The 13,350-nt window shown below is 46.2% G+C and overlaps 1 protein-coding gene across 1 annotated transcript; it reads left to right on the top strand.

Annotated features, from left to right (window-relative positions):
• The first annotated feature begins 290 nt into the window (after positions 1 to 290).
• Positions 291 to 1,786, top strand: LOC119179779 (uncharacterized). The gene has a single exon (XM_075888116.1). It carries the CDS (start codon positions 455 to 457, stop codon positions 1,784 to 1,786), a length of 1,332 nt encoding a protein of 443 aa, XP_075744231.1. The 5' UTR covers positions 291 to 454.
• The last annotated feature ends 11,564 nt before the right edge of the window (positions 1,787 to 13,350 follow it).

Here is a 13,350-nt window from a genome sequence, read left to right as displayed (position 1 = left end):
ATGTATGTATAAAATGCGAAATATGGGCGTATAATTATTATTGTGCAAAAAACATCCAAATGACGATATTGTTTTTTTTGTTTTTTGTACTTGCGTCCTCTGGCATTTGGTAAGAGCAATAGCTTGTTGCATAGCCGTGACGTACTTCCCGAGGCCAGATTTCACGAAGTGTCCACCTTTAACTTTTTTTTCTTTCTCTGTGAGCCCAGTGCACACGCGACGCTCCTTTTCGATTTCTCGGCCCATGCACGCGCTTCGTGTCAAACGCCGACTGCGTGTCTCAGCGACACCGATGCGCGTGCCCTGCAGTGCACGTGGACGCCTCTTGCATTTCTGTTAGACGTGGACCACGCTTGAATGGTTCACTGATTAGCGTCTCTTCCAGCCCAGATCTGTGCATCGCCAGTCATAAGAGCTACACTAGAGGTCAGAGCACACTTCTACGTGCAGCATCATGCAGAGAAGATCTGTTCCTGAGAGCCCCTGGCTTAATGGAATGCCACCATTTGTTTTCTGCCAGCAGCAGTTCCATCCACTGGTGAGTTATGGCCCCATGTGTGCACCGCAGAATAACCATCTTTTAATGGGCGGCGGCATGGCTCCCGATATGACGCGGTTCGGAGGCAACATTTCCTCTCGTTCCAACTATGGGCGCAGCTATGATCGGCAGGACCGCTACCGGCCACGTCGGGGTTACAATGACCGTTATGGATATCGCCAAGGTGGATACGGTTATGGGGACCGCAAGCGCCAGGTTCCCAGCGGAGAGCGGTCTCGATCTCCTGCATTAAAGAGAGAAACGCCACAGCATGACGGCACACGAAAGGTTCAAGATCAGCCGAGTGAGCAAGGAGAAGCTGCTGCAGCGGTAGATGAAGTAGGGGACGTTTCTGGCACACAAGCTGACGACCTCTATGATCCTGCAGAGCCAACCACGGAGGACACTGTAGAAGAAACTGAAGCAGCTGATGGACAAGAGGATCACGACACTGGTGAAGGGGCTGAAGAAGATGCTAATGAAGCTGGTGATCAAGAAGGTGAGGGTTCTGTACACCAGAATGAAGCAGCGGGAAGGGGAGAACGTGCTTCAACATCAACTGGCATACCTACCAGCAAATCACCTGCCAAACCAGAGCCCAAGGTATCAGGATCGAAGCCATCCGATGCCAGACGTCCTACCAGAGTAGCTGAAGCAAAAGGACAAGGAGGAGGCCAGATGGTTGAAAAAGGTCTGCAAAAGCAAGTGTTTAGAAAGGGCAGCCAGAAGGGTAAAGGCTGGTGCACAGTATGCGAGATCCACTTCGATGACAGCTATCTTGACCACAGGAGGACTGAAGATCACAAGGTAAAGCGGAATGAGAAGTATCCGAAGTGCCACCCCTGTAGCATGGCCTTTCATAATCGTAAAGAGTATGAACACCACTGTGGGAGCGATTTTCACTGCAAGAATGTAGAAGTAATTGATAATGAAGTGGATGAGTCAGCTGGTCCTTTGGGCGAAGAATACCTGCAAGAAGTTCCTGCTTATTATTGTACATTGTGCAAGCTGCTTATGAAGATAGAACTGAAATCTCATCATTGTTGCACCCTAGGTCACTACAGGAGACACAGGAATACCAAACGCAAAGAAGAAAATGCTAAGAAAGGTAAGCCTTCAATGAAAGAGAGAGAAGATGAGGAGGATGACACAAATCAAGTAGGCAGCGATGATGAAACAAGGGCAGCCTCAGATGGTGCAGATCCTCATGGAGTGTCTAACGAACCGGAGGAAGAAAATCTAGCCTAAGTAACTGATAAGGCAGTGCAAGAGGCCTCGGAGGAGCAACGCAGCGTTGACCATGACATGATAAAGTGTGAAGCGGAGCACCAGTCGGAGCCAGTGAACGAAGAGGTTCACAATTCAAATCAGCTGGATGAACATTAGGACGAGCGCCAGGCTGAAGAACAAGATACCCTAAAGCATGAGGCAGTTACGGCAGCTGCGTCAGGCTTGGATGAACAGAAACAAAGCAATGTTTCTGAACAATCTTAACCACCCCAAAGATTGTACTTAAACATTAGCTAAATAAAAATGTTTATTCTCTCTCTGTCTCTCTCTTTCTCTCCCAACACAAATGGCTGCGAGTGCCTAGTGAAAGCAGTAGGTGAGAAAAAAGTAACAGCATATCCAAGGAGTGTATTATGAGTGGGTTAAAGTGGCCCCCCATTCATCCGTACGTGTGTCCGTCCGTCCTTGCATGCGTCCAATCACGTTCGAGAATGCAGACGGCACGCGGGTAACACCGACGAGACGCGAGCCAAGGAAGCCGAGCGCAAGCGTCTTCAACGCGGCCGCCACTCTCCTTCGTCCATGCTCCACCAACGATCCGCCACGTACGGCTACTATCCAGGAGACTGAGAGAGGCACTCGTTTTCTGTGTACCCAGGCACAGCCCGCGCAGCAGCCAATTGGAGAGTAGCGTTAGAGCGCCATTTAGAATGTTTTCACTTAATTGCAGTTTGTATGTACTACTATAAGACAGCGCCATCTATTACACTGTTTGGGAGATACTTCCTTCTTTTTTAGGGGCGAAGCTCCTTAGGGCGTGGGCTGTGCGTCCCCTGTAGCCTGTATGTAGCCACCTCTAGTTTAGTTCTTGCAGTGTTCACTAGATGGCGGTACCGTCCCCTGTATGTAGCCACCTCTAGTTTAGTTCTTGCAGTGTTCACTAGATGGCGGTACCGTCTCCTGTATGTAGCCACCTCTCGTTTAGTTCTTGTAGTGTTTACTAGATGGTGGTACTTGTAGCTGATGATGAAAAGATGCAAGATGTTATAAACTAGAAAGCGGTACTTGTAGTTGATGAAAGACGCGAGATCTTATAAAATAGGAATGATGTCACATATGGCGCGTGTCATTGGTTGAAGGCAATCGTTCGATTTAGTGCGGCGACGTACGCTAGGGGGAGCGATGTAATAAAATCGAGTGGGCAAAATGTACAGAGAATTCATGGTTTACCAGGTTTACCTCCGGAGCTTCGCCCACTCATCATCATTCACTTTGTGGATATGGCAGAATTTTTTTCTCGTCTCTTCTTCTCTCGGTTACGCGTGACACACAAGGTTATGATAAGAGGAGCTTCACCCCTAAAAGCCTGTGGTAGCTACTTCTGTCTCAAAGGCTTCACTAGTCAAAGCAACTGTCAAGAATGTAGCGTTGCCTAAGGCTGCTGCCACTGTAGCCAAGCCCGCAACGGCTGCCATAGAAATATCTGCCGTCAAGACAGGCACTGCTGTGAGATTAGCTGCTCCAACTTCTGGTCTTGCTGCCTACAAGAAGCCGCCACCTGTGGGTGGCCAAGTAGTGGCAGGCGGGGGTAGCATGGGGAGGAGTGGTCGCAGGGGGGTATCCCTTGATGATGATCATGATGATGACCCACTCAAGGGGATTGGCGAAGAGTCGGGCGTATCGTACAGGCTGGATTTATCGTTTTTATTAGGGGCGAAGCTCCTTATAGCGGCACCGTTTCGTCCCTCGTAGTCGTAGTCGTAGTGTGTAACCAGTCTTACGTTTTGACCTGCAAGGTGATGCCGTTGGGAGATTTCTTCTGTGTGTTGTTGAACAAAAAAATCGTAGCGTGCACGTTAACTAAAAGCCGAATACTCCTGTCTCTCAAGCCATTGGCATGTACATTGAGCACTATCTAACAAGAAGGGGTTGCTACGTTATACTCGCTGGGCGTAACCTGCTTGGTTTCAGAAAGGTTTAGCGAGCGTTGAGCCGCAGTGCCATAAATACAGTAAAGCAGTATATGCCATGAACTCAAGATGGCTAAAGGTGGGAAGTAGACACGAACCACAAGCCGTATAAGAAAGTGTGCGTGTGCCACCTCTCGTTTAGTACTTGGAATGTCCACTGGATGGCGGTGCTTCTTTATCGGGAATATATGATGAAAAGATGCGAGATGGTGGTACTTGGAGTGTTGAATAGATGGACGAACGGACACTCAGACAGATGCATGGACGGACTCACGGATGGCTACACCGACGGATGGACGAATGGACGAACGCAGGAACGGATGCATGGACGAGCGCAGGAACGGATGCACAGATGGACGTGCGGACGCACGAACAGACGCACGCACGAACAGACGCACGCACGGACGGGCGAATGAACGCACGGACGGTCACACAGAAGGACGCATGGACGGACGGAAGCAAGAACGAATAAACGGACGGATGCTTGGCCACACTCTCCATCATTCCCTCCGTGGATATGCTGCCATTTTTTTATTTTAGAACGGCTTTAGAAATTAGAGATGTAATTATAATGAAACGCTAAATATAAAGCGTTCTATTTGTAGCTTACACCATAGTGAGTAACTTCCCAATGAACAAAGATAACTTTGCAAGCAAGGCATAAAAAAGAATTATAAGTGGTTTATTAAACTAGTAAATCTCTTTGAGTTACATATATACTTTTCAACAGCATTCAAAATATTCATGTCTGAGTGTCCTAGCACAAAGGCCCCAAATGATAATAGGATTGTCTACGTAACTTGTAGACACAGTGGTCGCAATATAATTTCTATTTTCGTTCTCTGTGTGAGGTAAAAAACGTGGCAGTTTGTTTGTTTGTTTGAAATTATGGCCATGAAGGCGTAAAGTACTTTTTCTCGTGCAGAGAGCTATGTGTAAAAACGACTTTATTCTAAAATAAAACTGATATGAAGTTCAGACAAAAGCAGTTTGCCTTCAGCCATTTTATTTACATTCCTGCTGGCCACTTCTACCTCTTCCCCCGTCCTCTTCTTTTTCACCTTCTCCAACCGATTCTCTTGGATCCATGGAGTTTAATAGATTAATACCTAGAGAGGAATGTGGCACTGCGATCGTGTACCCTCATTGGAATTATGGAAAGTACAGGCTTCGGACTGGATAGCTTTAGTCAGTGAACTGTCTACGGATCTTTTTCTGCAGTTTCAGTTTCGTTATTCACGTAGAGTAGGTAGTATGGTGAATGCAAAGGACTTAAGCTGCGCCTTTGATGTTCGAAGAAGCTAAAAACTGCTAGGCCTCTTAATTTACTGCAACGCTTCAGCTGTATGAGTCGTGTTTGACAGTTTAAGCGAAGCTTCGTCCACTCACCGCTGCGCATATGTATACCATCCCATGACAGTGCAGGATATTACTCGGAGAACGCGTTTGTTGTTAGCGCGTCTTGCCAAAACTCGCTGAAATCAACTGCAAAACGACGGCGACGTGAAGTAGACGCACCGCCACGCTCGTCTGACTCGACTTCACAAGAAAATGAGAAGTGTGTTGGGGGCAGACCACTTGAACAGACGCACCTGGCATCGCAGCAGACAAAACTTAATATCGCTTAATATTGTTCTGTTATTTTTATAAATAGATATTGCGTACTTTCGAGGGCAAACCAAGAATGTTTGTTTTCAAATGTTGTAAGGAATAATTGATTACATCTTGAAACCAAATCTGGAACGCAACAGCAGAGCAATGCATACCCTGGTGGTTAAATTTGTCGATGTTTCACTTCTACTGCCTAGTCACAAGAACCGCTTCCAATAAAGTTTGCGTACAAAAAAAAAATGAAGCAAGTTTCAATTTGATATAACTTCATATTACTTTGTTTAACACTCGAAAAAAAAGCGTCGTGAATCTCCAAAACGTGATCCATCCGAAGCAGATCCGAAGCCTGTACTTCCCATCATTCCCATGCTGGTACAAGCGCCGCTGAAGGAGCCGGCGTAGAGACTAGCGCCCGATTCCACTCTATAGGTATTATTGTATGAAACTCTATGCTTGGATCACTATACCCTCCCGGACTTCTTTTTTAGTCTCTCTGGAGGTAGTACGGAAGTATATTTGAGAGAGACGCTGGGTTGATCTCGCCGCAAGGTCCTTAGTAATACACTGTTTTCAGTATGCCTTGCTGTATTGCTATCTTTGTGACGAAGTAGGGACCCATGAACGGAGATTTTGAGTCGAGACCGTTGCGTACAAGAACCATGCTTCCAGTTTGCACGCTTGTCGAAATTTCTCTTCATTGTTTGGCTGTATCATTGTTGTTGTTCTTCCGCCATAGCTTTTTCTTTGAGGAAGATCTTGTGAACAAACCCAAGCTGTTGATCAGCGGTCAACCAGCTTGATTTTCCTAAAGCGGCAAAGTTGGTGCTGCATCCAAGTCCTGCAGTACAGGAGTGATTATGATGTGCTACAGGAGCCTCCAGCGCACATTTCCACCCTCCTATAAAGTTCGGGTTTAAAGCCAAAAACATTTCCAGGTCTCTAATGACCCTCTCTGCAAGGGAATGAGCTTCAGGGTGGTATGATGCTGAGAAACGTAATTTAATGTCTCGTTCTTCTGCCCATCATCGAAGTTTAAGACTTCGAAAAGCTGGACATTGTCAGCCACTATAACTTTGGCACCCTCGAACATATTCCGCTCGAGTATTAATACAACCGAATTAGCATCTTCACGGCCAGCCTTAGCATCAACATAGCGGGTGCGTTCGTCCACGGCAACCAAAAATGCTTGTGTTTTTCGTACGCCCTCGCCTTTTTTCTTGACTTCCACAAAGTTGAGATGCTTTAAAGTGTACCTCAGAGTATACTGACATTACAATTTTATTTCCTTGTACACTAAACTTTGCTTTGAAGACCTGACATTCGTGGTAAGTCTTTATGTAGTTAGCGACATCCGCTTTCATGTACATACTCCAAAATTCATCATGTCCTCCAGATTCTGAAGTATTATGGTACAGTCTCAGGATAGCTTGCACCTCTGTCGCAGGCACTTGTACTTTTCCGTCCTTAAATGTCAATTTTCCAGTTCTTTCTCACAGCCTTATGAAATTCACGTGTTCAGTTTCAGTTTCTTGGCGTATGTGCAATCACAAGGCCGTTGACAACTGCTTGCGCTTCTGCTTTTTGTGTGTGTGGTGCAGTAATAAACCTGGGCCTTGGTACGCGTGTACGAGAAATAGCCGATTACTGGCAGTTGTCGCGACGCAGGCTTCTTGACATCTTTGGCACAGAACAGCTCTAGTTCCATAGTGTGGAGCGTCTGTATAGAGCTCAGAATCCGTATGTGTAGAGCTCGTCTGTATAGAGCTCGAAATTAAATGGCAATAATAGGTGAAATATTCAGTTTAACTACAAGTGATTTTGAGCTTGTATTCAAGACTGCTGTATTAACCTTCTTCTTGCCACTTCAACCTCTTCCTCTATTCTCTTCTTTTTCGCCTTCTCCAACCAATTTTCTTGGATTACTACAACTAATATAAGAAAAATCGCAGAGAAAGAAAGAAAAAGGGGAGAAATAGACAAGTCAATTTGAGAGATTGCGAGATTTCAGGTATTTAGATGACCACACAGCTAAAGTTACTTCACTTTACCATTCAGAATCCTTCGTAAAACACTTTTTGATGATACGCAATAATAGTTTTTGATTGGAGATTACAATGGGATACGTTTGGGTGCCTGAATAAAATCGCAAATGGCATTGAAAGCATAGCTGTGGCAATGTACCAGAACTGAGGCACCAAAGCACAGTACAGTTTACGCCGTCAACATAACACCTATTTTAAGAAAAGGAATAACTCGAATCTCCAGGGACGTCTTCTTCCTCTTCAACTCTTTCAACCCCGGACCCACTACAATACTTCCACATACAGTTTGCACATACTCAAGCAACGGTTATAACATTATTATCAATAAATTTGTAGACAAATAGAACAGGGGTAGTATTACGAACAGTCTTTACTATTGATGAATCAATAAAACCAGTTTGAAGAAGCAAAACTAGAAATTTAGATGTAGCAAAAAGGCATGGCACCAAGTGGAAATTTTTCGTCGCCAAACCGGTCAAAAAGTAGCCAATTGGGTGGAAAGTAGCCAGCAACATCAACCCTGGGTGCCAGAGCCACCCTCATCCTTTAAACTTTGCACCCTTTCCCTCGATATGATGACCTCACCAGTGACATCACTAAATAAAGGCGAGTTGGGAAGAAGCTCTGCGATGCTCTTAGCTCACCGGTCAACTCTGGGCAGTCCAGCAGGCTTGTGAAGCGACGGGTAAAAAAATCCTTGACGTTCCGGCATGCGAGGCCTGAGGCCAGGCCATATATCTGTCCCCTCTTTCGGCTCGTTTATCTGCGATGAAACTTACATCCCCCCCCCCTCCATGTCGCTGCGTTTCAAACAAAACTTAGTCGAGTAAACGATACACCAAGTTTCGCTTCAAACCGTTCTTCCAGCATCCGCGTCGACGCCTGTTTCACCGAGTCTGCGCCGTGCGCACCGCTGCTGCTTCGCATTCCATCAAGGTTCCCTTCCGTTCGGAGAGGTGGCCCATAATTTTTTCTACTTGAATGCCTGGCACACGCCAAAGAAAGCGCTGCTGCCCTGGAGGGGTCTTGATACCAGCATACAACGCTTTTCTCAGAAACGAATCCAAAGCGGCCCAGTCTCTGGGGGGACGCTTATGCAGCGATCCCCACTATGATGGGTCCCAAAATAATGGAATGTTTGCTGAGTTGGGGGCTATGAAAATAAACTTCGCCGAAGTCACGAGTGACGCCGATGTTGGTAAGCACAGTTTGCCGAAGCTGTTTCCATGACTATCCCAGTGACTAATAGGACGTTGGTACAAAATTCGTTTACACAAGTGCAGTAGCAGGAAATAAAAAAAGCCTTTTTTTCTTATTTTACGACCACCGAACTTTGATGACCAAATTTGTCGTCGTATTTGTTAGTTCATAAATACTTGCCTCATTGGCACAACCTTCATTTTAGTTTATAGTGTTGCGAGGTTTTAAATATTAAGAAAACACGCACAAAAGTTATCAGACTAAAATAAGAAAAAATGCAGTTGTGAAAGGGAGTAGGTGGCTGTTCCGCTCAGCCACAATGAGCACTCCTGTAACCTGACTAGAACCAAGGCATCAAGAATGAAACGTATTACGCCGAAGCACAGAGAGTTGTGCGGTAGAATTTATGAAGAAAGAATAGGCTAAAAAAGACAATTTGTCGATAAGCTAAGATACCAGAGTGGTGATACTGGTTTTTTTGCTGAATGCTAATTGACTCTTCGGCAGCGAATGCAAGACAGTAGACATAAAAACACCGATGTATAAAAACGGAATCACCATAGGTTTTAAGAAATACAATTATAATAATAACATGACAGTGTCTGTGACTTCAACACGAAGCTACATATGACATTTTTAAACATGTTGAGTGGATTGGGCTCGATACAGCGATGACAGAGGTAAAGAAGGGACACGAACCAACGTTGATCTCACGGCTACCTTTCTTAGGAAAGAAACAGCCCGTACCAGTGGTGTAGAGGTTAGGATGCTCGGCTGCTCGTCCAAAGGTCGTGGGTTCGATACCGGATGAGGCAGTCGCATTTCGATGAAGGCGACATGCTAAAGGGCCGTGAGCTGTGCGATGTCACTGCACGTTAAAAACCACCAGATGGTCGGAATTCTGTAGTCTTGACTACGCTGTCCCTCATAATTTTTTTCTTTCTTTATTTATTGCCTGTGTACATACAACATTCACAAACATACACCAAACAAAGGAGAAACATGAAACAAAGAAAAGAGGTAAAAAGCGTCACATTTGACAGGCTCTTTAAAATTCCTTCATGTGTGGAAGGCTTTCTACTTGATGAAGCCATTCGGGCACCTCTTCTTGAACCTTTTGTGATTCCACGAACGAACAGACAGATTGAAAGAAGTATTGCCTAACCGGACGTGCATAAACATCAGCATGGCGCACCGCCATTCTAGATTGCCATATACCGTGCAGGCGCAGTAACATAACTAGGTCAAAAGGTATTCCTTCTTCATTTGATACTTGTAGAAATCTTATGCCATGGGCATCGAGAGGCAGATCCTTTTTCAAAGTCCTTTGGAGAACATCACAGAAAAAGACTGCATCCCAGCAGTCCAGGAAAACATGTTCGATTGTTTCCGGCTTTTTGCAGAGAAGGCAATCAACTCCCCAAGGAACGAATAAGCCTTTTTCTTGCATCTATGTTTTTCCTCATAATCATATCGTGGTTTGAGACGTAAAACCTTAGATGTCAGGCAGGAGGCACACATTTTAAAACACCACCTAAAACCACGTGAACACACGCCGATGATGTCAGAGGGTAACACTCACAAGATTGAACGTAGTTTACACGGAAAAACTGTACCGGGTGACAACACTATGCAATAAAGAAATTTTTCTGTCATGCAGAGCAATATGCACCGTGATGTTGAGTTTTCTGACCTGACTGCAGTGCCAGAACACATTGCCTAGCGGATGAAAAAAGCAACATTGAGATGGGGCCGGTAAATATGAAACGCGATGCGCGCGTCTCGCGCCCTGCTTCACAAAGCGGATTGTGCCCGGGATATACGGGGACGCATGCACGCGTCTATTTTCTGCGTGCCCCTAACGGCCAATAGAGAGTTTGAGTACTGCGGAATGGTGCTACGTACGCATCACGCAAGCGCCTTGCGTTACGTGGCGTTGTTTTCCACTAATCGGCTTTTAGTACGCCGTACTACCCGAGTACGTAACGAGCGTGAAGCGTGTTGCGCCATCTGGTAGATCAAAATAGAAGCACGTGTTTTTGACAGCCAATGTGAGTCAATCCAAGTGTTATAGCCAGATTATGGTCATATTTTCAGCCACAAAGTCGGTCGGTGCTTGCCTTCGATGCTGCCATTTTGCAAAACGAAGTCTCGCGCTGTCGCGAACTTGTTCGAGAGCGGCGCGATCACCTCATAAGTACGCACGCACGCATCTCATGCGTGCGTACGTAGCGGCTGCGTACGTAACGCGATACGTGCGCGTTGCATTCTGCGTATGTGCACTACGCAGAACGTCGCGTCCTTACGTACGCAACGCCGCCACGTACGCAGCGTACGCAGTACTAAAACTCTCTATTGTCATAGACTTCGAGACGGGGCAGTGTGAAAAACGCAGCTCTCTATGGTCAGTGGACACATTCACGCAACTATAGGAAGTTTTAGATGCGACGCGTCTTAGGGTCGAGTTCAATCCGCGGTGCGGCGTGACCACGCTTACTGCGCATACGCGTTTCCTCCTCCTTTCTTTCCTCTCGTGCATCCCTATTTCTCTCCTCGCAAAGCCGACGCAGACAGCGTCTGTTACTACACGCTCGCCCCCCTTCTCTCTCTTCTTTAGGCATCCCTTCCCGCGGAATCTACACACCAAACACATGCCCGCTCCCCCCTCACCTATCATACGCTCCCCCTCTCTCGCCTCGCAACGCTGACGCAGGCAGATTCTTCTGGCGAGTTTCTGATAAAGAAATCACAGCTTATCGACAGAGTGAATGATGATGAGTGGGCTGAAACGTCCATCCGTTCATCCATCTTTGTGTCCATCCGTCTGTGCATGCATCCGATCGCATTCAATAGTGCAGACGGCACGCGGGTACACCGAGGAAACGCGAGCCAAGGAAGCCGAGTGCAAGCGTCTTCAACACACCCGCCGCTCTGCTTCGTCCATGCCCCACCAACAATCCGCCACGTACGGCGACTATCAAGGATACTGAGAGAGGCACTCGTTCTCCGCGCACTCAGGCAAAGCGTGCGCAGCAGTCAATCGAAGAATAGTGACGATTCGGAGAGTAGCGTCCGAGTAACGCCATCTGAGAAAGGAGACGAGAAATGGTCGTCCATTTCTTTTGCCTTCTTTTCTTTCTCGTCTCTTCTTTTCTCGGTTACGCGTGACAAGGTTAGACTAAGAAGAGCTCGCGCCTAAAAAATCACATCATATCCACGGAGTGAACGATGACGAGTGGCGTGAAGCTGTATCTTCCGTCTGTCTGTCTGTCTGTCTGTCTGTCTGTCTGTCTGTCTGTCTGTCTGTCTGTCTGTCTGTCTGTCTGTCTGTCTGTCTGTCTGTCTGTCTGTCTGTCTGTCCATCCATACGTCCGTCCACGCCTGCTGACTGAGTCATAGAACTACGCGGTAACGTACGAAGAGACAAGCATGTACAGACCCGGTTTTAGGGAGCTTCGCCCTTAAAGACCAGCTGCTTGCGATGCTCAGCCGTTCACTGGCCATCCCGTATATACAGGCACTGGATCTTGATCTCCACGGTAGTATCGGTGGAAGATTTCTCCTGTGCGCTGTAGAACAATAAAATCCGCAACTTGCGAACTTGCGCGTTAACTAAAAGTGGACTGCGAGTATCTGTATCCAATCAGAGCCCTCTGTATCTAAATGCCCGTTACAGCAGCTACATTCCAGTAAGAAACACTCCTGAGTAACGGTGCGTACAAATCTAGCGTTAACGCTGCCGACAGTATAAGCGTTAGCGCTCGCTGCTTCGCAATCATACATGGTTCCTTTTAGAGGGAGATGGTGTACTATTTTTTTTTGTTGTTGTTGTGGACGTAAAAAGCTTCCACAATATCTCTGGTGGCATGCGTAAAAATGCACAGTGTCCGCGAATATCGTTATACACCCATGCTCATATTAGAATGTCTCAGTATTGTTACATAGGAGACCCAGCCTTCCGCGCTTGTCTTAACTTTTTACGCGTAGATCTTGAACCCCAGAAAAATTAACGCGGCATAAATTCAGAATGACCCCGCCACGGTGGTCTAGTGGCTAAGGTACTCGGCTGCTGACCCGCAGGTCGCGGGACCGAATCCCGGCTGCGGCGGCTGCATTTTCGATGGAGGCGGAAATGTTGTAGGCCCGTGTGCTCAGATTTGGGTGCACGTTAAAGAATCCCAAGTCAAAGAACCCCAGCCCTCTACTACGGCGTCTATACTAATCATATGGTGGTTTTGGGAAGTTAAACACCACATATCAATCAATCAATCAATCAATCATAAATTCAGAATGTGAAAGGGGACATTATTTTTGCAGCGTTATGCGGAGTGGATAGCTTACTACTTAACGTTATTTTTCAAAAGTCTATTTGTAATAGTTCAGTGCCATCGGACTGGCGCACAGCTGTAGTTGTCCCTGTGTTTAAGAGGGGTGATTGGTTGTCCGCGAATAATTACCATCCTGTATCGCTCACATCTATCTGCTGCAAAATATTGGAACATGTCATTGTCAAGCATATCATCACATTCCTGGAAAATAAAAATTACTTTTATCCTTATCAGCATGGCTTTAGGAGTAAAGTTTCGACTACAACACAGCTTATCGAAACTATTCATGACTTTGCGACAGCTTTAGATATGAATGAACAAATTGATGTCATCTGCATAGATTTTGCTAAGGCCTTCTATAAGGTACCTCACGACAGATTACTGTATAAGCTTCACTGCGCTGGACTAAGTCAATTTTTTTCTTAATTGGA

This window comes from Rhipicephalus microplus, chromosome 3 (genome assembly GCF_043290135.1).
Source record: "Rhipicephalus microplus isolate Deutch F79 chromosome 3, USDA_Rmic, whole genome shotgun sequence".
NCBI classification, from domain to species: domain Eukaryota; kingdom Metazoa; phylum Arthropoda; class Arachnida; order Ixodida; family Ixodidae; genus Rhipicephalus; species Rhipicephalus microplus.
Note: the sequence above shows the minus strand (reverse complement) of the source record. Positions and strands in the feature narration are given on the sequence as shown.

Bases quoted from the DNA above. Each gene is read 5' to 3' on its own strand.
- LOC119179779 (XM_075888116.1), top strand. From the start codon at position 455: ATGCAGAGAAGATCTGTTCCTGAGAGCCCCTGGCTTAATGGAATGCCA.